Source organism: Mobula hypostoma, chromosome 12, assembly GCF_963921235.1.
Source record: "Mobula hypostoma chromosome 12, sMobHyp1.1, whole genome shotgun sequence".
In the NCBI taxonomy this organism is placed as follows: Eukaryota; Metazoa; Chordata; class Chondrichthyes; order Myliobatiformes; family Myliobatidae; genus Mobula; species Mobula hypostoma.
Window position 1 is genome coordinate 79,734,329 of NC_086108.1, and position 20,772 is coordinate 79,755,100.

General features: G+C 42.2%; 2 protein-coding genes across 2 annotated transcripts in view; one reads left to right on the forward strand and one right to left on the reverse strand.

Annotated features, from left to right (window-relative positions):
- Positions 1 to 6,998, reverse strand: part of urod (uroporphyrinogen decarboxylase) — a 62,489-nt gene extending 55,491 nt beyond the window's left edge. Inside the window, exon 1 of the mRNA XM_063064461.1 lies at positions 6,870 to 6,998. Coding sequence (XP_062920531.1) covers positions 6,870 to 6,892 — 23 coding nt within the window. The 5' untranslated portion in view covers positions 6,893 to 6,998. The remainder of the gene's footprint in view (positions 1 to 6,869) is intronic.
- A 54-nt stretch (positions 6,999 to 7,052) lies between these two features.
- hectd3 (HECT domain containing 3) overlaps positions 7,053 to 20,772 on the forward strand; it is a 45,436-nt gene continuing 31,716 nt past the window's right edge. The window contains exons 1-5 of the mRNA XM_063064463.1: positions 7,053 to 7,187; positions 8,634 to 8,957; positions 14,036 to 14,196; positions 17,354 to 17,446; positions 20,363 to 20,498. Of these exons, the coding sequence (XP_062920533.1) occupies positions 7,173 to 7,187; positions 8,634 to 8,957; positions 14,036 to 14,196; positions 17,354 to 17,446; positions 20,363 to 20,498 (729 nt within the window). The 5' untranslated portion in view covers positions 7,053 to 7,172. The remainder of the gene's footprint in view (positions 7,188 to 8,633; positions 8,958 to 14,035; positions 14,197 to 17,353; positions 17,447 to 20,362; positions 20,499 to 20,772) is intronic.

The following is a 20,772-nucleotide window of genomic DNA, read 5'->3' on the forward strand; positions in this document are numbered from 1 at the left end:
ACCACATTATCATCCAGATCATTGATATAGATGACAAATAACAATGGACCCAGCACTGATCCCTGTGGCACACCACTAGTCACAGGCCTCCACACAGAGAAGCAATTCTCTACTACCACTCTTTGGCTTCTTCCATTGAGCCAACGTCTAATCCAATTTACCACCTCTTCATGTATACCTAGCGACTGAATTTTCCTAACTAACCTCCCATGCGGGACCTTGTCAAAGGCCTTACTGAAGTCCATGTAGACAATATCCACTGCCTTCCCTTCATCCACTTTCCTGGTAACCTCCTCGAAAAACTCCAACAGACTGATCAAACATGACCTACCACGCACAAAGCCATGTTGACTCTCCCTAATAAGTCCCTGTCTATCCAAATGGTTGTAGATTCTGTCTCTTAGTACTCCCTCCAATAACTTACCTACTATCGACGTTAAATTTACTGGCCTATAATTTCCCGGATTACTTTTCCATCCTTTTTTTAAACAACAGAACAACATGAGCCACTCTCCAATCCTCTGGCACCTCACCCGTAGACAGCGACATTTTAAATATTTCTGCCAGGGCCCCCCGCAATTTCAACACTAGTCTCCTTCAAGGTCCGAGGGAACACCCTGTCAGGTCCCGGGAATTTATCCACTTTAATTTTCCTCAAGACAGCAAGCACCTCCTCCCTTTCAATCTGTACAGTTTCCATGATCTCACTACTTGATTCCCTCAATTCCATAGACTTCATGCCAGTTTCCTTAGTAAATACAGACGCAAAAAACCTATTTAAGATCTCCCCCATTTCCTTTGGTTCCGCACATAGCCGACCACTCTGATCTTCAAGAGGACCAATTTTATCCCTTACAATCCTTTTGCTCTTAATATACCTGTAAAAGCTCTTTGGATTATCCTTCACTTTGACTGCCAAGGCAACCTCATGTCTTCTTTTAGCCCTCCTGATTACTTTCTTTAGTATTTTCTTGCACTTCTTATACTCCTCAAGCACCTGATTTACTCCCTGTTTCCTATACATTTCATACAACTCCCTCTTCTTCTTTATCAGAGTTGCAATATCCCTTGAGAACCAAGGTTCCTTATTCCTATTCACTTTGCCTTTAATCCTGACAGAAACATACAAACTCTGCACTCTCAAAATTTCTCCTTTGAAGGCTTCCCACCTACTGATCGCATCTTTGCCAGAGAACAACCTGTCCCAATCCACGCTTTTTAGATCCTTTCTCATCTCTTCAAATTTGGCCTTTTTCCAGTTCAGGACCTCAACCCTAGGACTAGATCTATCCTTGTCCATGATCAAATTGAAACTAATGGTGTTATGATCACTGGAACCAAAGTGCTCCCCTACACAGACTTCCGTCACTTGTCCTAACTTGTTTCCTAACAGGAGATCCAATATTGCATCCCCTCTAGTTGGTCCCTCTATATATTTATTTAGAAAACTTTCCTGAACACATTTTACAAACTCTAAACCATCTAGACCCCTAACAGTATGGGAGTCCCAATCAATGTATGGAAAATTAAAATCCTCTACCACCACAACTTTATGTTTCCTGCAGTTGCCTGCTATGTCTCTGCAGATTTGCTCTTCGAAGTCTCGTTGATTATTGGGTGGTCTGTAATACAATCCCACTAATGTGGCCATACCTTTCCTGTTTCTCAGCTCCACCCATAAGGACTCAGTAGACAAGCCCTCTAATCTGTCCTGCCTGAGCACTGCTGTAATATTTTCCCTAACAAGCAATGCTACTCCCCCACTTTTCATTCCTCTGCCTCGATCACATCTGAAACATCGGAACCCTGGAATATTAAGCTGCCAGTCCTGCCCCTCCTGTAGCCAAGTTTCACTAATTGCTATAAGGTCATAATTCCACCTCTCAATCCACGCCCTCAACTCATCCACCTTCCCCGCAATACTCCTAGCATTGAAATATATACACCTCAGAAGATTTTTACCACCACTCACAACCCTTCTATTAGCGGATTTGCTTGAACTTTTAACATCATTTATTTTCACCCCAGCCACACTGTCAGCTCTGGCACTCTGGTTCCCATCCTCCTGCAAATCTAGTTTAAAGCCTCCCCAACAGCACTAACAAACCTCCCTGAAAGGATATTGGTCCCCCTGTAATTCAAGTGTAACCCGTCTCTCTTGTACAAGTCCCACCTGCCCCAGAAGAGGTTCCAATGATCCTGAAATCTGAAACCCTGCCCCCTACACCAGTTCCTCAGCCATTTGTTCATCCTCCAGAGCATCTTATTCCTACCCTCACTGGCACGTAACACAGGTAGCAATCCTGAGATTACCACCCTCGAGGTCCTGCTTTTCAACTTCCTACCAAGCTCTCTATACTCACTCTCCAGGACCGCCTCACTCTTCCTTGCTATGTCATTGGTACCGATGTGCACCACGACATCTGGCTGATCACCCTCCCACTCATGCAATCGATCAGAGACATCCTTGACCCTGGCACCCGGGAGACAACAAACCATCCTGGATTCTCTGTCACGACCACAGAACCTCCTATCTTTACCTCTAACTATTGAGTCCCCTATCACTACCGCTCTCCTCTTTTTCCACCCTCCCTTCTGCACTGCATAGCCAGACTCAGTGCCAGAGATCCGGCTACTGCAGATTGTCCTAGGTAAGTCATCCCTCCCAACAGTATCCAATGCGGTATACTTGTTGTTGAGGGGAATGGCCACAGGGGAACCCTGCTCTGCCTGCCCATTCCTCTTCCCTCACCTAACAGTGACCCAATTTCCTGTCCTCTGCTCTTTTGGCCTAACTACCTCCCTGTAGCTACTATCTATAATCTCCTCATTCTCCTCATGATTTTGTCTCATCTGTTCACAGAACATTGTTCCAGAAGCATTGTAGAAGATCCAAGGGGTCTTTTACAAACTTGAGACATGGAGAAATTTTTTTTTGGAGAGCAGTGGTTTCCTCCCTGGTGTCCTTCCATGAACACCACTCGTGTTCAGTGTTTTTCTCATGATGGATACATGAACAAAGCCTTTAGCAAGTTCTAGAGATTTCTGTAGGTCTTTTGATATTACCCTTGGGTTCTTCTTCACCTCCTTCAGCATTGCACGCTGTGCTCTTGGTGTGATCTTTGCAGGATGCCCACTCCTAGGGCAAGCATTCTTTCCAGTTTAATAATGTCATCCCTTAATCAGAACTCTGCACAATACTCAAATGCTGTCTCACCAATATCTTCTATTAAGTTGGTCATAACTTTTCTTTACATCCACCTTCTTATAGATCAATGTTAATTAATCAGAGAATAATTTTCTACAGTCCACTGAACCCAAAAGACAGTGATAGGCAGGAAAAAGAAAAAAAGGTCTGGAATTTTTTTTATTGACTGAGATGGGTAAAGTAAAACTGAAAAACTGCGGAGCATACAGCTTAGATCAATCTGATTGTGTCTACCAAAATTGTCAGCTGGTACAATGCTGATAGAAATGAGGACGCCCTTTGTTCCAGATAAAAAGCATGTTGCAAGCTGGTTAACTGAAGAATCAAGATTCTGGGAAGTGGACTGGGGAGGGTAATAACTGGAAGAACACCCAGAGACCACATAGCTGCACTCAAACATCTGCTCCAGAGAAACTGCCATTATTAATATATGCATGGCACTACTCCTCAAGATAGTTAACACCAGTATGTAGCTCCAATGAGTGTAAAATCAAATTAAACCTTCACTTATTTTTTCTTGATACAAAGGTGGGATTAAGTATTAAGTATTCATATGACTTCTGCTCTTACTTCATGAAATGATCTGTTTCTTTATTAAGCTAATTGACTGATAACTCTGAATATGGTGAAACTTTTGCAAATAAATATCGAAGAAATCAATCATTCATGTTCTGGCCTTTGTATAAGGCACCATGATGTGCAGCTTAGACACAATGTAGAATAAGTAGGAAGCAAAACCATTGAGCAGAGAGATCATGTTAAAACTTTATAAGCCTCTGGTAAGGCCACAATTGGAGGATTGAATCTCAATATGATCTCCACATTTGAGAAAGGAAGAATGTCAAAGACATACAGCACAGAACCAGACCCTTCAGAACAATTTGTCCAGGCTGACCAAGACACCTCTCTAAGCTAACTCAATTTGCCCACATGGCCTGTTTTCATCTAAACTTCTATCCCTGTACCTGCTCAAATATCTTTTAAATGTTGTTACTGTAATTGCCTCCACTAGTTCCTCTGGCAGCTTGTTCCATCTATACACCAGCCTAGGTGGGTAGAAGCAATCCCTTGGGTCTTTTTAATGTATTCTCTTCACCTTAAAGCTACGCCTTCTGGTTGTTTTGTTAACAACTCTGGTTTAACACAGCACTGTGAAGCATGGTGACAACTTGTTGGCAGAAAAAAAAATTACTTTATTAATCACACTTTTTCCTGAAAATTATCAACACAATCAATAGCCTGTAATTTCCCTTTTAGAGTTGAGTTTCTGAACTGCCTGCACAACCTGGCATTTTTGCGGTGGGTACTGAATTATTGAAGGAGCAGGATGGTTGCGTCGTGGCGTGTGTGAGCTGAACTGAGGTAGTGGGGCCTGGGCCTGAGAGCAGGGAACAAGTGGAAGTTTAACCGACTTAAGCATTAGGCTGAATTGGATGTCAGGTATGGGCTGATTCAAGGACACAGGTCCCAGGCCTGAGAATGTATTGAAGTAGTAGGGCCCGGATCCGAGATCGAGGAGCGACCTGCTGTTTGGCAGATTCTAGCACCGGGCCAGATTGAAAAGGTTATGGTGTCAGGGCTATGTTCATCTTATTGCTTTGTGAGGTTTATGCGCCTCTGCACTGAACTAAGGCTGTGGCCTGCAACTATGGCCTATGACTGGCTTCATGGTGGACTCACTTTTGCTTGCGCGATTCATTTTTCTCTGCACATTGGGTGTTTAAAAGGTCTTAATTTTTAAAAAATGGTTCTATTGGATTTCTTTGTGTTGTGGCTGCCTGTAAGGAGATGAATCTCAAGGTTGTATCCAGGATACATACTTTAATAAATGTACTTTGAGTTTGTTGATTACTTTTCCTTGGGTAGAAAGTCTCTGTGTATTCACCCTCTCTATGACCCTCATGAATTTATACACATCAAGGTCAGCTCTGTCTCCTATATACCAGGAACAAAGGCCTAGTCTGCCTAATCTCTCTTTTTAACTCATACCCACATGTTCTACCAACAATCTCAACCTTCTTCGCACTCTTTTCAGCTTAGGTAACTAACCATTGAACAAAATACTCTTGCTGCAGCTTCACCAATATCCTTCAAACTGCAACATAACGTCCCAACTCCTGTATTCAATGCTGTAAATGATGAATGTCACTGTGCCAAACACTTTCTTCACCATCCATTGGCTGATGTCATTTTTAGGACATGTCCAAGATGTAGACAATGTAGGAAAAGATTTAGTAGAAAGGTGTTAGAATGAAGAGTTTCACTGGAGAAATTAGAACAGTTTCCCTAAAATCAAGGAAGACTTAGAGGAGATTTAACAGTGGTCTGCAAGATCCTGACAGGTTTTGATCAAGTGGATAGTGTAAAGTTGTTCTTGCTACATGTGCTGCAAGGATCAAAGGACAAAGATTCAAAGTAATGGACAAAATTTAGTGGAAGGCGGTGCAAGGAAAATTCCCTTTAATAAAAAACTCACCGCCAGCAAGAATGGTGGAAAAAGAATCAGAAACAGGTTTTTCAAGGGAATTATATACCACAGAGAAAAAAAATAATTTAAAGAGCTAGGGAATAAGATTAACCAGGTTGATTTACAAGGTGGTAGTGGGGATTCAATGACCTCCTGTAAAAATTCTATTGCATTCAATTATAAAATACAAACTTTTTTTGCTGCAGAATTATATTCCCAACATTAACATTCTCTCTTCTCCCCTCTTGCATCAGGCAAGAGATTCAAAATCCAAACAGCACACATCATCAGGTTCAAGGTCAGTTACTACACCACTGTTATAAGACTATTCTTGTACGATAAAATGACTTCTTCCTTCGTAATCTACCTCGTTATGATCTTGCACCTTATTGTCTACCTGCACTTTCTTCGTAAATGTTGCACTTTATTTTGCACTCTTATTGTTTTACTTCGTACTATCTCAATGATTAGATCTGTATGAATAGTATGCAAGACACGCTTTTCACTGTACGTTGCATATGACAATAATAAACAAATTCCAATAGTATCAAATAGTAACAGAGTTCTCAACACACAACGCGGACTCTGATTACACAACTCCAATAACTCAATCATTATATACATATAAGTAAACACTAGATATGACAAACCATGAATTTAATATCCTTTGTTACTTCTCACAAGTTGAAAACTTGCTATTAAAAGACACAGAAGGGACTTCAATTCTAATCAGAGAGCTTCTTTTGAAGTTGCGGACAGGGAACTGAAAAAAAAATCATCACTGTTCAACTAGAATAAGAACACAATTGCTGAACGATTCGGGATGTTGGCTGAGAGTGATCAGCAACTTCGGATCGCAAGGAGCTGCCGAGTTGATACTGACCGGCGGTTGATTTAAAACAACAGACATAAAAGTTGTCGGTGAACGCAGCAGGCTAGGCAGCATCCCTAGGAAGAGGTAGAGGACCTCTTCCCAGAGATGCTGCCTGGCCTGCTGCGTTCACCGACAACTTTTATGTGTGTTGCTTGAAATTCCAGCGTCTGCAGATTTCCTCGTGTTTGGTTTGATTTAAAACATGGTTCTCGCCCGGGGCACTACTGCAGGCCACCCTGCTCGTTGCCCACTGCAAGGCCACACGTCTGATGACGCCGTTCCTATCCCAAACAACTACTTCGGTATAAAGTTACCCCTACCTGCAGAGATCCCCGCACTCCATATCTACGGCTTCTGCGTCCACCGCTAGTCCCCGCTGGGCACTGCCATGTTGACAGGTAACTCCGCACCACGTGACCTATTCGGCCAATCAGTTCCCAGGGGTCGGTGACGACCCGCACGTGACGAGCATCACCCAGTCCGCGAGCGGCGGCGGTCACGTGCTCGCTCCCGGAGCGGAAAGCGGAGAGAGGGGATGGTCTCCGGCGCCTGAGCGGGCAGGGTGTGAAGGAAGTGAGGTTAACGCAGCATCGGGCAGGCGGGCAGCGGAGCTGTCAGTGGGAATGATAACTGTGGAGGTATTTCATAAAATGGAAAAACAGCTGATCACTCGTTCGTTGTGTAATGGCCAGTTGAGGACTTGGATTATTATGGAATTCCATTAAATATCAAGTTTTGGAGAATAACACGTATTAAAACTCATTGCACGAAAGAGATTCCTGCTGAGTTCCTCCAGCAGTTAGTGTGCTGTTTAAAATCATTGTATCCCTGATGTGGAATGTAAATACTGTAAAGGACTGTGCAGTACCATTGGAGCCCTGGCCTTCCTCTACTCGAATTCTGAGCTCTGAGTATACATTGCGTTGATTGCGTGACTTCGTCCCTCTGACTCATTAAGAAATTCTACAATTTCCTGAGCCTTTATGTCTATCTTGGGTGTTTAAAAGAAACTATTGTCGCTCTGTGTTGGTCCTGTACTGATAATCAGAATAATTTCTGTTAACTCTTTGAAAATTCTGTTTAGTTTTAATCGTTCCATTTACTGTATCTAGTTTGTGTATTTGTCAAAAAACTACTTTTGTCATCCATTTCATATTTTTTCCTTGCATGTTTTTGAAACTGCACTGGACTGATCACAGTCTAGATTTTGCGTTTGGCCCTGTAGAACTTCAGGTTTGTGCTGTACAAAGATTACACTTTTTAAATTTTCTTAACTTTGCGCAACTCTGCTCCATTTCTTTTCCAAGGGTCTTGAATGGAAAAGTTTACAGAAAGTAGTAGATACAGCCCAGTCCATCATGGGTAAAGCACTCCCCACCACTGAGCACATCTTCATGGAATACTGTTGCAGGAAAGCAGTACCTGTCATCAAGGGTCTCCATCATTCAGGCTATGCTCTTTTCTTGCTGCTGCCATCAGGAAGGAGGTACTGAAGCTTTAAGTCCCACTCCATCAGGTTCAGGAACAGTTATTACCCCTCAACCATCGGGCTCTTGAACCAGAGGGGATAATTTCAATCACCCCCAACACTTCTCTAGCCCTGTATCTCTTTCACCAGTCAACTTCCCAGCTCTTTGCTTCACCCTCCCTCCTCCCAGTTTCACCTATCACTTTGTGCATCTCTGTCCCTCCCCCCACCTTTTAAATCTACTCATCTTTTTTTCTCCAGTCCTGCCGAAGGGTCTCAGCCCAAAATGTTGACTGCATTTTCCCCCCATAGATGCTGCCTGGCCTGCTGAGTTTTTCCAGCATTTTGTGTGTGTTGCTTTGATTTCCAGCGTCTGCAGATTTTCTCATGTTTGTAAAAAAAAATCTAGGGTGCCTTAGACTTTTGCTCAGTACTAAATACAAACAAGAGTAAGTGAAGGAGGTTATTAGGATCCTCTGAAAGACTGAATAGTTGGGTAAGAAGTAATTGAATTCAAAAGTTGCTCAAAACTCACTGATGGCCCTTCCTATCCTTTATGTTGAACTCGTATAAATAGTTATCATAAATAACGATAATTTTAACTCTTTCAATTTAGACTGCAATGAATCCTGAAAATCCACGCTGCATTTTGGGAAGGATCAGGTTTCTCATTGAATGTATTGATTGCTTCAAGAACAGCAAGCCTTTGCCAGAGGCTCTGTGTTATGTACCCAGAGAGGTCCTGTACAAGTTTTGGAAGGACTTAACCTTCTCTAGTGCAGCACTTGGCCGATCACAGTATGTTGTTTCAGTTTGGCAATTAGCCTCCCAGTCTCAACGCAAAAAACTCTTTGATATTGAGTTAAAGAGAGGAACTTGTATCAAAGCCACAGGGGAGGAATACTGCAATAGCCATGGTCTCTGGGTGAAGTTGAATCAGGTGAGTTTTCTTCCAGTTTGCTATTTTTTATATTGGTTGGTTTATAATTTGTTAATTGTTTAATACAATTCTATGAATATGTTGGAGCTATTTTTTTCTTATTGTGCATTTCTTCAGAGTTTACATTTCAATTGTGAGATTTTGTTGATTTGTGTTTAAAAACAGTACACAGGATTGAGCAACAAAACATTTGATAAAGAATAGTTCTGTTGTGTGCTTCAGTGCCACAGACTTGATAGGCTTTCAGTAAAGCATAATGTTGGTGCTGTATTTCCACCTCTCTTACCCTACAAACCACTTCAATGCTTAACTACACACTACGTAACCAATAAAAATAATCATTGTTTCCATTTTAATATGATGCTCTGTTCTACAGTAAACCATTCAGAATAAGTATGCTAACCTCTGTGTTTGTGGAATTCAGTAAGAAGCAATATGATCAAGTACTGAAGTCAGAACTGCAGCTGCAACACACTTTAAATGTGTTTTAGAGTTGCTTATCTTTATCATCATTCTTTATGAATTAAATGGCTTATCCTAACAGCCCAAAACGCCAGTTCGTGCTTGGTTAGGAAGGCATGACTTGCGACCTTTACTTGCAATGATTCTTCCAATTATGCTGATGCCTTTGATGAGTGCATCATCAAGGACCCCCACATTCCAGGCCATTCTCGCTGCTGCCATCAGGAGGGAGGTATAGGAAGCTTACGTCCCTTAACATCAGATTCAGAAACTGTTATTACCCTTCAACTACTGGGCTCCTGAACCAGCACAGATAACTTTACTCACCTCAAATCTGAACTAATTCCACCCTTGCTCAAGAGATTTCCATTTTCCATAGTTGGTGGTTTTATTATTCACCAGTGCATTGTAGTACGCAAGTTGCCAGTGTAAAAAGACAGCAGTTCTCAGCATTCTAACAAAAGCCAATTTCAAATATTGATTAAAATTCCTTTGGCTTCTAACTACTTCTATTTCCAGCTGTTTAGATGCATCCAGGCATATTACTCCACAGAATGTATAATTAATTATAGAACTTCAAGGAACTCAAATTCTCAAATATAACCTAGTCTCACGTATAAACTGAATAATAAACTCTTCAATCGGATGTTGATTCTCTTGATGGCCAAAGATTTAATAGAAAACCAAAATAAATTTAAGCCTGATAGCCTCTTGGACAATATGCTTCTTTCAATTTTGTATTGATTACAGCTCAGCAAAATATGCTGGACTGTCTCTGGACTACCACAGTCGCATAATCAAGTAGGATTTTTTCCTATTATCTTTAAATAATAGTTTAAACCACAATGCCCCAATACAAGTCTTGTTAATTTCACCATATTTCTGACTTAAAAGGTAACAGTCTGAGACTTTTTTAACTAGTGGGTGACTAGAAAAATAATGCCTGCCCCTTTTTCGATGATTTTAAGTTCCCTGGCCCCCACCGCTTTATTTTCACCATGGATGTCCAGTCCTTATATACTTCCATCCCCCATCAGGAAGGTCTCAAAGCTCTACGCTTCTTTTTGGATTCCAGACCTAATCAGTTCCCCTCTACCACCACTCTGCTCCATCTAGCGGAATTAGTCCTTACTCTTAATAATTTCTCCTTTTGCTCCTCCCATTTCCTCCAAACTAAAGGTGTAGCTATGGGCACCCGTATGGGTCCTAGCTATGCCTGCCTTTTTGTTGGGTTTGTGGAACAATCTATGTTCCGTGCCTATTCTGGTATCTGTCCCCCACTTTTCCTTCGCTATATCGACGACTGCATTGGCGCTGCTTCCTGCACGCATGCAGAACTCGTTGACTTTATTAACTTTGCCTCCAACTTTCACCCTGCCCTCAAGTTTACCTGGTCTATTTCCGACACCTCCCTCCCCTTTCTAGATCTTTCTGTCTGTCTCTGGAGACAGCTTATCCACTGATATCTACTATAAGCCTACTGACTCTCACAGCTATCTGGACTATTCCTCTTCTCACCCTGTCTCTTGCAAAAACGCCATCCCCTTCTCGCAATTCCTCCGTCTCCGCCGCATCTGCTCTCAGGATGAGGCTTTTCATTCTAGGACGAGGGAGATGTCTTCATTTTTTAAAGAAAGGGGCTTCCCTTCCTCCACTATCAACTCTGCTCTTAAACGCATCTCCTCCATTTCACGTACATCTGCTCTCACTCCATCCTCCCACCACCCCACTAGGAATAGGGTTCCCCTGGTCCTCACCTACCACCCCACCAGCCTCCGGGTCCAACATATTATTCTCCGTAACTTCCGCCACCTCCAACGGGATCCCACCACTAAGCACATCTTTCCCTCCCCCCCTCTCTGCATTCCGCAGGGATCGCTCCCTACACAACTCCCTTGTCCATTCGTCCCCCCCATCCCTCCCCACTGATCTCCCTCCTGGCACTTATCCGTGTAAGCGGAACAAGTGCTACACATGCCCTTACACTTCCTCCCTTACCACCATTCAGGGCCCCAAACAGTCCTTCCAGGTGAGGCATCACTTCACCTGTGAGTCGACTGGGGTGATATACTGCGTCCGGTGCTCCCGATGTGGCCTTTTATATATTGGTGAGACCCGACGCAGACTGGGAGACCGCTTTGCTGAACATCTACGCTCTGTCCGCCAGAGAAAGCAGGATCTCCCAGTGGCCACACATTTTAATTCCACATCCCATTCCCATTCTGACATGTCTATCCACGGCCTCCTCTACTGTAGAGATGAAGCCACACTCAGGTTGGAGGAACAACACCTTATATTCCGTCTGGGTAGCCTCCAACCTGATGGCATGAACATTGACTTCTCTAACTTCCGCTAGGCCCCACCTCCCCCTCGTACCCCAGCTGTTACTCCTTTTTATGCACACATTCTTTCTCTCACTCTCCTTTTTCTCCCTCTGTCCCTCTGAGTATACCTCTTGCCCATCCTCTGGGTCACCCCCCCCCCGTCTTTCTCCCTAGGCCTCCTGTCCCATGATCCTCTCGTATCCCCTTTTGCCTATCACCTGTCCAGCTCTCGGCTCTATCCCTCCCCCTCCTGTCTTCTCCTATCATTTTGCATCTCCCCCTCCCCCTCCAGCTTTCAAATCCCTTACTCACTCTTCCTTCAGTTAGTCCTGACGAAGGGTCTCGGCCTGAAACGTCGACTGCACCTCTTCCTATAGATGCTGCTTGGCCTGCTGCGTTCACCAGCAACTTTGATGTATGTTGCCTGCCCCTTAATTCATTTTTCCAATCCTCCTGCCACTTCTTTTCTATACCTTGTTTAATCCTAGTTCTCAATTCTGCTCTGCCTAGGGGAACTCTAATTTCTACTTACCTGCTCTGTAAAGAAGACTTTGCAATGCTACCCACAATTTCATTTCCCTCCACCCCAGCATGCCCAGATAGCCACAAACCTACACTTCACCCTCCCATCTTTGACCATCCTAGTATCCTATTCCTGTTTATTCATCATATTCTATAAAAAAAACCCCTGTACCCCTTAAAAACACTAAAAATACCCAGACTTGTGCTCTCTCACCCATGCCCAGCAACCCTTTTAATGTGAATTCCTGCATCCCCAACTCCCTTAATTTATTTCTCATCATCTCTCTCTGTATCCCATACTTCCTGCAACTCAGAACTACATGTTCTACTAACTCCTCTTCCTGACATTCCTCACACAATCCTGTCTGGTGTTTCCCTATCATTTTCAATGTTTTGTTTAATGCACAATGCCCCAGCCTTAACCTAGTCCACACAATTTCCTCTCTTCTGTTTCCATTACCTACCCTAGTAACTGCAACACTCTTTTGTATTTGATATAAATGCCTCCCTTTCCCCTCCCTGTCCCATCTTTCTTGCCACATTCGGTTGACTTTTTCCCAGATTACACACTTAACCTCTGCTTTACTGATACTAATGTGCATTTCCACATTTTCTTTCTTTAATGCCCTCTTTGCCAACTCATCCACCCTCTCATTCCCCTTCACCCCTACATGTGCTGGAACCCATAGAAATTTTACCTGACCTCCCTGATTTGCAATTCTTGTAACTAACTGAAGGACTTCATAAAGTACATCTTGCCGACTGTTTGTGTGAAAAGACCTTAAACTTGCTAGAACTGAGGATGAATCTGAATATCAATGCTTTGGCTTGTTTGGCTTTCTGCACCCATTGCAACGCAACCAACATTGCCAGCATCTCCACTGTAAACACCCCTAACTTATTAGATGTTCTTCTGCTGATTCCAATTTCTTTTGCTGGTATTACCACCCCAAACCCTGTCACTCCTGTTGCAGGTTACTTCTAAATACTGTCTGTATCTTGTTTTACGGCAGTTGGCATCCAGCTTAATGGTGCATTACCGCCACCCTCTGCTCCAGAATGTGCACTAGACATACATTCTAAATCCCTTCACCCAATCTCTCACACACACACACAAATCTACACTTCACCCTCCCATCTTTGACCATCCTAGTATCCTATTCCTGTTTATTCATCATATTCTATAAAAAACCCCTGTACCCCTTAAAAACGCTAAAAATACCCGGACTTGTGCTCTCTCACCCAGGCCCAGCAACACTTCTAAATACTAACTGGTGTACAAAGATATAAAGTGCCCGACTTGATGATGAAAGCTAATTGCTTAACAATGTGACAATGAGCAATCAACAACAGCTGTTAACCTACAAGGAAGCAGTGAGATCCAGTAATTAGAAATAAAATAACAATCCAAATCGAGAAAGACATAACAAATGGACTCACTTTCAAGGACTCTACAACTCTTGTTCTCAATATTATTTATTTACCTATTTATTTTTATTTGCACATTATTTTCTTTTGCTCGTTGGTTGTCTCAGTCTTTGTAGCATTTTTTCATTGATTATTGTATTTCTTTGTTTTCTGGTGAATGCAAGAAAAAATCTCAAGGTAGTACAGTAAATATGTAGTCTGATAATTTTGAACTTTGAGTGTCAAAGTTAAAAAAAGTTTATCATAGCAATTCACATCTCCCAGTCTCAAATAATCCATAATTATACTTTCAAAGAGTAATCTGTTCATGAATATTAATCAAATGTCTCAATGATACTACAGGAGCAAATACAGGAATATAACAGCAGCTGTCAGAGTAAAGAAGGCTGGATTCTTCTGTGTAAGCAGCCCGAAGGTGGTGAAAGACTTGTGCCAGTAGAAACACCTGAACGGCTTCAGAAACAGCAACAGCTTTTTGGCTATGACTACAGGCCGTGTACAAGGTCAACTGAAATATTATTTAACATTAATTGCAAACATAATGGTTTATACATGATGGGGAATGTATCAATGACTTGCATTCAACTATCCCAAGCTACCTAGATGAAATCAAATAGAAATGAATTCTGAAACAACAACTCTTATGTTCAGAGAGGGGAAAGAATTAAGTCTTCACAGACTTAAAAAAGAGAGGAAGCTACATGAGCAACAATATTCAAAGGGTAATTCCAGTATGTGGGACTTGGCAGATGAAACTATGACTGGAAGTCTTCAGTCCAAGGGGAGGGAATTCCTAAAAGGGAATGCAGTTGAAATTTCTTTTGGTGTGGTGGATAAGTGAGGGAAGTCCATGAATTAATTTAAAGGCAAGGACTGTTATAGGTCTAGGAGCACAGGATTTGGGAAGGGGATATGAGCAGCAAAGATATTAGCTGAATTTTTCAGTTAAACATTGGAATAATTGGAAAACAGTGTTAACGTTTTTGATCAAGTAACATTTTTCAGGCTTGGAAGTGACTGAGGCTTAAGTGAAGGATATAATAACACATCTGTTGTATAGAGGCAATGGAGATGGAAATAACTAGTAGCTGTGGTGGAGAGGATGTGACAGTGGAACTGTTGGTTACATAATTAGCCAAGTAATCACATTCAGAATCCAGAGCTTTCTATCTTGTATGAGGAAACTATCAATGGAGCCCACCCCACTCTCTCAGATTGTGGATAGATAAATCTGTTTCTGTTTTATTTGCTGTTTTTTGTTTTGAAACAAGATTATCCTCCTCAGTATCCTCAACCATTAATCTCCTTGCCAGCTACAAATTTACTAATTAGACCTCCTACGTTCACATCCTAATTGTTAATGTATTGAACAGTAAGGGTCCCACCACTGATTACAGGCTTCCAATCACAAAAGCCAACCCCTTACTGTCACACCCAAAATGCTGGAGGAACGCAGCAGCCCAGGCAGCATCTATGGAAAAGAGTAAACATTCAACGTTTCGGGTTAAGACCCTTCATCAGGACGAGGTTATAAAGAAAGCATACACTATACTTGCTTTTATCAGGTCCTGATGAAGGGTCTTGGCCCGAAACATCAACTGATTACTTTTTTCTATAGATGCTGTCTGGGTGGCTGAGTTCCTCCAGCATTTTGTGTGTTGCTGGGATTTCTAACATCTGCAGATTTTTGTGTCTGTCCCTTACTATCATCCTTTGTTGCCTGCCATCAAGTTAATTTCAGATATAATTTTTCACATCTCTCTGAATTACATATTTTCTTTACTTTTGTACCCATCTCTCATGTGGGACCTTGTTAAAGGCCTTGTTGAACTCCATGTAGACTCCATCAGCTGTGCTGTGCTCTTTTGACAATTCATTTAAAAAGCCATGTAGGCAGGGTATTCCCATAGCAAAGCTGTGCTAATTATTCCTGATCAATCCCTGCCTCTCCAGGAGCAGATTAGTTCTGTCCATCTAATTGTTTTCCATTAATTTCACTACTACTCAACTGCTTTTAATTACCTGGTTTCCCCTAGTGCCTTTTTTTTTCACTAAACGTACAGTATTTTCTATTCTTTGGTCATTTTGCACTTCTGAGGTTAGTAAAGTAAGAAGATAGTAAATAGGCCTTTGGGAGCTTTGATATGCAGAGTGATGAAGGTCCATAGCAGCCTGAAACTGAAGACAAAAACACAAGGTTATGAAGAAGGCATACAGTATACTTGCCTTGATCAACGAGGGCATAGAGTTTAAAGGTTGGCAAGTCACATTGCAGCTTTGATTAGGACACATCAAGAGTACTGTGTGCATTTCTGTTCCCTGCATTACAGGAGCAATGCGGATGCTTTGGAGAGGGTGCAGAAAACGTTTGCCAGGATGTTGGATGGATTTGAGAACATTAGCTACAAGGAGAGCTTGGATAGACTTAGATTATTTTCTCTGGAGTATTGGAGGCAGAGGAATGACCTGATAGAAGTATATTAAATTATGAGACAGAGCCTTTTAATCATGATAGAAATGTCAAAGACTAGACGGCATTCCTTTAATATAAGAGGAAGAAAGTTTAAAGGAGATCCTAAGCAAGCTTTTTTACACAGAGAGCAGTTTTTCCCTCGAACGTGCTGCCAGTAGATGGAGTGGAAGTAGATACGATATTGACATTTAAGATACATTTGAAAAGGTGCATGAACAGACAGGGATTGAGGGATATAGACCGTGTGTGGGCGGATGGAATTAATTTAAAATGGCATCATGGTCAGCACAGACATAAGCTGGAGATCCTGTTGCTGTGCTGTACTACGTTCAATGTATCCTGTGTTCTGAATTCCACAGTCTCCCTCTTTGAGTAGTCCAATTGCATTGTACTTTCGACATGAGTCCTTTAAGACCTCACTGATGCATGGGTTGTCACTTTGATCCCTTTTGTGCCCTGCTCTTTCTCTGTTAATCTACTTAACCTAATATACTTCTAAAATACTTGGCATTTTCCTCTATCTTGCATACTGATGCCATTTCATGTTACCTCACCCAACTAATTTTTTTTAAGTACCTCCACCTACATACTCTGTAGTCTTGTTGGCCTTCGTGTTAAGTTTATAGCAGTGTATACATAAGTGATACCACCTTTGATATCATTGATCAGCCTGGGTAACACAGTTTCTATCTCTTGTTTGTTGAGATAATGTAAGTAGTCCTTGCCTCCCAAACTCAATGAAGTCCTTTCTGGGGATATGCCAGTTTTTTCAATAAATTCTAGATGTTTTTGTCTGAGATGGTCTCATACAGACCCCAGCTTCCGTAGAGAGCCACTGACACGTGTGGTGCTTTGATGGGATAATTTTCATTCCCAGTGAGGACTATATTTTGTTTAAGGCTTCACTGTTTGACCATCCTTTTGGCCATTTTCTTTCCCAGCCTTTGGTATGATCCACAAACTCCATTTTGAGGGCACATTAATACAGTTTCTTCTATAGCTCTGCTCAACTGAAAGCCTTTGTATTTTTTTAAGTTCTTAAAAACTAATAACTATTTGTAAAATGATTACTTCTGGAGTGTTAAACGTGCCTTCCATATAAATCAAAATCCATGAACTATTTCTTGATGACCTGTGATAGTTTTATACAATCATTCCAATGTAGATATTTTTGTTCTCTGGTTTAGATGGGAGCAGGTGGTTGATGCACAATATTCTTTACACCTGGGGGCAAAGCCGAAGGTGGCTGCGAGGGATGATGCGGCAGTGCAGAAACTAAGGTGGGATTGTGTCCAGTGTGTTTGCTTGTCTCCTGCTAAGCTGTAATTAAATATTTTGTAGTGTGTGTTAAAATGCAGATTTAAGCCATGACACACCTGTTAAATTTCACCATCTAATCAGAAATATCAGAATGTTTCCCATTATTATTTATTGTTTTGAGAATATTCGGGCTCCTTGTGGAACAGTCACATTAGTGCCACCTTTCCTTTTTTTCCCTGGGACTTTGAAACTCATTCTTCATCGTTAGCCCTTTGACTTTGATTCTTTTGCTGATTGCCTACACTAATGGGCCATGCAGGAGTCATTTAATGCACCGACACATCTTTAGGATGTGGGTGGATACATGCGTATGCAGGTTCTAGCTGTGCAATTCCATGGAAAATAAGATGGTGCTATTTGTGAAAAAAAGAGTCCATGACTTTTCCACAATGAAAATTAAATCCCTTCCAGTGCAGTTGAGGATTCATTAACTGTGGGTGCGTATGGTGCTGCTTGCAATCTAATGACATGCCATGCTGTTTCCAAAGAGCTGCTTTGATTGCTTTCATTAGGCCTGCTCAGATTTCAGACGTATTACCCTGAGTCGGACCAGATGAATAAACACAAAATTATCCTTGTTGGTGACAGCTTTGCCAGGTGCATTGTATCCAGATTGTTCATGCTATAAAAGAAGTTTTAAGTTCTTTGAATGAAGTCCATCCAACAAAATTCTTCTCTAGCTTCTTTACTTTTATTACTTAACTTTCCTTCATTTTACTGGTAATGCTGCACTGTTTCAAAACAAAAGGATGAGCTGGCTTCCAAGTTTGTTAGCCTCCCCGGATTCTAAAAACGCAGGATAAGATGTTAATATCCCTTGTGCCAAAGGGTTGTGAGCACTTGCTCGAGACTGCCTGATGTTGGGAGTGGCACTCGGTTGACACGCAGGGCTTTTCAAGTGGGCAGCCTCCTCCCTCGATGTTTCATTGATCAGCCCACTAAATATCTGAAGGGCTCGACAATCACTTCTGGCGTTCCAGAGTGCTATGTCTTGGAGCCCAGGAGTGGTCTTTTCACCTGAACCAAAGCCGGCGACTGCTTCTTTCTGCTACCTCCGGTGTGGCTCTGATGGTTGCCATAGAGTCTGACCATGGATTCCCTAGCTCTTTCAGCAACTTGATGGTGACGTGGCAATAAATCCGCTACAACACACTTCCACAGGACAAGCTTTGGTTTTCCAGCCCCATCGTTGAACTTTAGCTGCTAGGTCTGCATAGCATAGCCTCTTATGCTAATATGCTTCAGCCATTGAATCCTCCCACGGGACTGTAGTTCCACGATGCAGAAGATTTGTAATGAATTGAAACAGAAAACCAAGTCTGGCCTAAGGCTGGCGGTAGTAATTTCTGATGGAAAGGCGAGTTGTTCATTGACATCCACCAGCATTTTTCAGTCATGGGCCATGTTCATCTGTCCTACTTCTGGCTTAGGAGGGAGATTAGTTGGTGTTTTCATTCCATCCTGGATAAATGCATTAGTCGTTCTCGGGGGCAAGGAGTTGGTTGCTACCCTCTTGGTCTCTTCAAGACCTGATTCTGACACCATATGTATCTGCAGTGTGAGAGGCTGGTTTTGCAGCTTGTTTGGAACTGCTTGAGGGTGGCCGGAATCGGGCACAAGGCACAAGTTGGGTTCTCACCGAACCACTGGTGGAGGTTTATTTTGTGAGCGAAGCACCTCATGTATAGCTCTGAGAAAGCCAAGTCTGTTTACTTCTATCTTCCATATGTCCTTCCAGCTGACATTGCTCACTCGTTGCTTTCCCACTGCGCCCATTGCCCCGCTTAACCAGGGAGACAGCCTTTAAACTTCTGTCATACTCTGCTTGTCACACAGTTCCTCGACAACCATCTTCCTTTGCTCTGGAATTATGACCCTGTGCTAGGTGGGTCCACTTGCTGCCAGACCAAAGCCGCCTTTGCCCTGTTGGACTTCCCCCACGATGTCTCTATGCCTAAAGGCTGTTGTTGCATCAGCTAGGGTGAATTTCCACCCAGTTGATAAGGTCCATGCAGCGTTACTTATGGTCTTGTCACAAGTGTCTTTGAGTGTCATCTGTAGATGCACCTTAGAACACTTGAATTCCTCTGTAAGGCCAGTGGAAGGTCGTTCAGGGACTCCTTTACCATAGAGACTGATACACCTTGGGACATCAAGCCACTTCTTTACGAACGATGTGATGGTTCCCTTGAGCTTCTTCACAGTTGTTAGTGTTGCATTAGTTGCTGCACCTGCATATTGTCTGAATTTTAGCATCTACCCAGGCTTTTGACAGACTGTTCAGACACTGCTGGAATTGGGTCATCACCGATGAAGAAGTTTGTCTTTCAGCATTCCCTTGACAATGGAGGTGCTTTGTGACTTGCTGAGTTTTGTTTTCATTCTCACCCACTTGATGTTTTCCTGCGGCTTTCCAAGTAGTCACTTGATGCTTGCCACTGTAGTGGTCAGTGTTGTTATATTGTCCATGTATGGCCTAACAGGGGGAAGACAAAGTCCAGCACCTGTTCTTTCCCCACCTACCACCCATCCTGAAGCCCTGATAATGACCTCTGTGGCCGTTGTGAAGGCCAGGGATGATGTACTGCAACCTGGCATAATACCTACTTCCTGTCTCTGCCACACTGTGGTTAAAATCTGCAGTAAAGTCAGAAGGTTCATGAAAACACCATGAAGTGTCAGACCTTTAGATTTCATTGTTTTTCCCACCCTGCAAGTGGCACACATCTTCTGGCAATTTACTGATGAGATTGGGTGTATTGTGTGAAGAGTTTTGTGTGCTGAGACTTCACTATACTGACACTATTTTGTTTATGTAGGAAGCTCTTGTATTAGAATTAATAACTTTGAAGTTTTAATTGTGTGATTGAGCATAGGTATGTTCCTCCCACCTGGACGTTTGAGTGTGATGAAGACTTAGTACATTACTTCTCTGACCACATAGGGAAGGAGGATGAAAACTTGGGCAGTGTCAAACATCTCGTTGACAGCCTGGAGGCTTCTTCTTTCTCAGTAAGTTTTTTGCCCTAATGGAATAGTATTGCATGCATGAAAATGATCTTTGAAGTTATTTCTTTACATAGGGCATACTTTTCTCCCCACTGGGTGTTTGCTTGTGAAACTATTACATTTGTTTTTTCAGATGCTTAACATTTTGCCAACACGGTGAATTCCAATGACTAAACCTCATCTGTATTTAAAAACCTATAAAAATGCCACAGTTGAAATGGTTCTTAGTGATTGTTTATATTAGCATATTTTTGAGATGTAGTTTTCTATATATTTT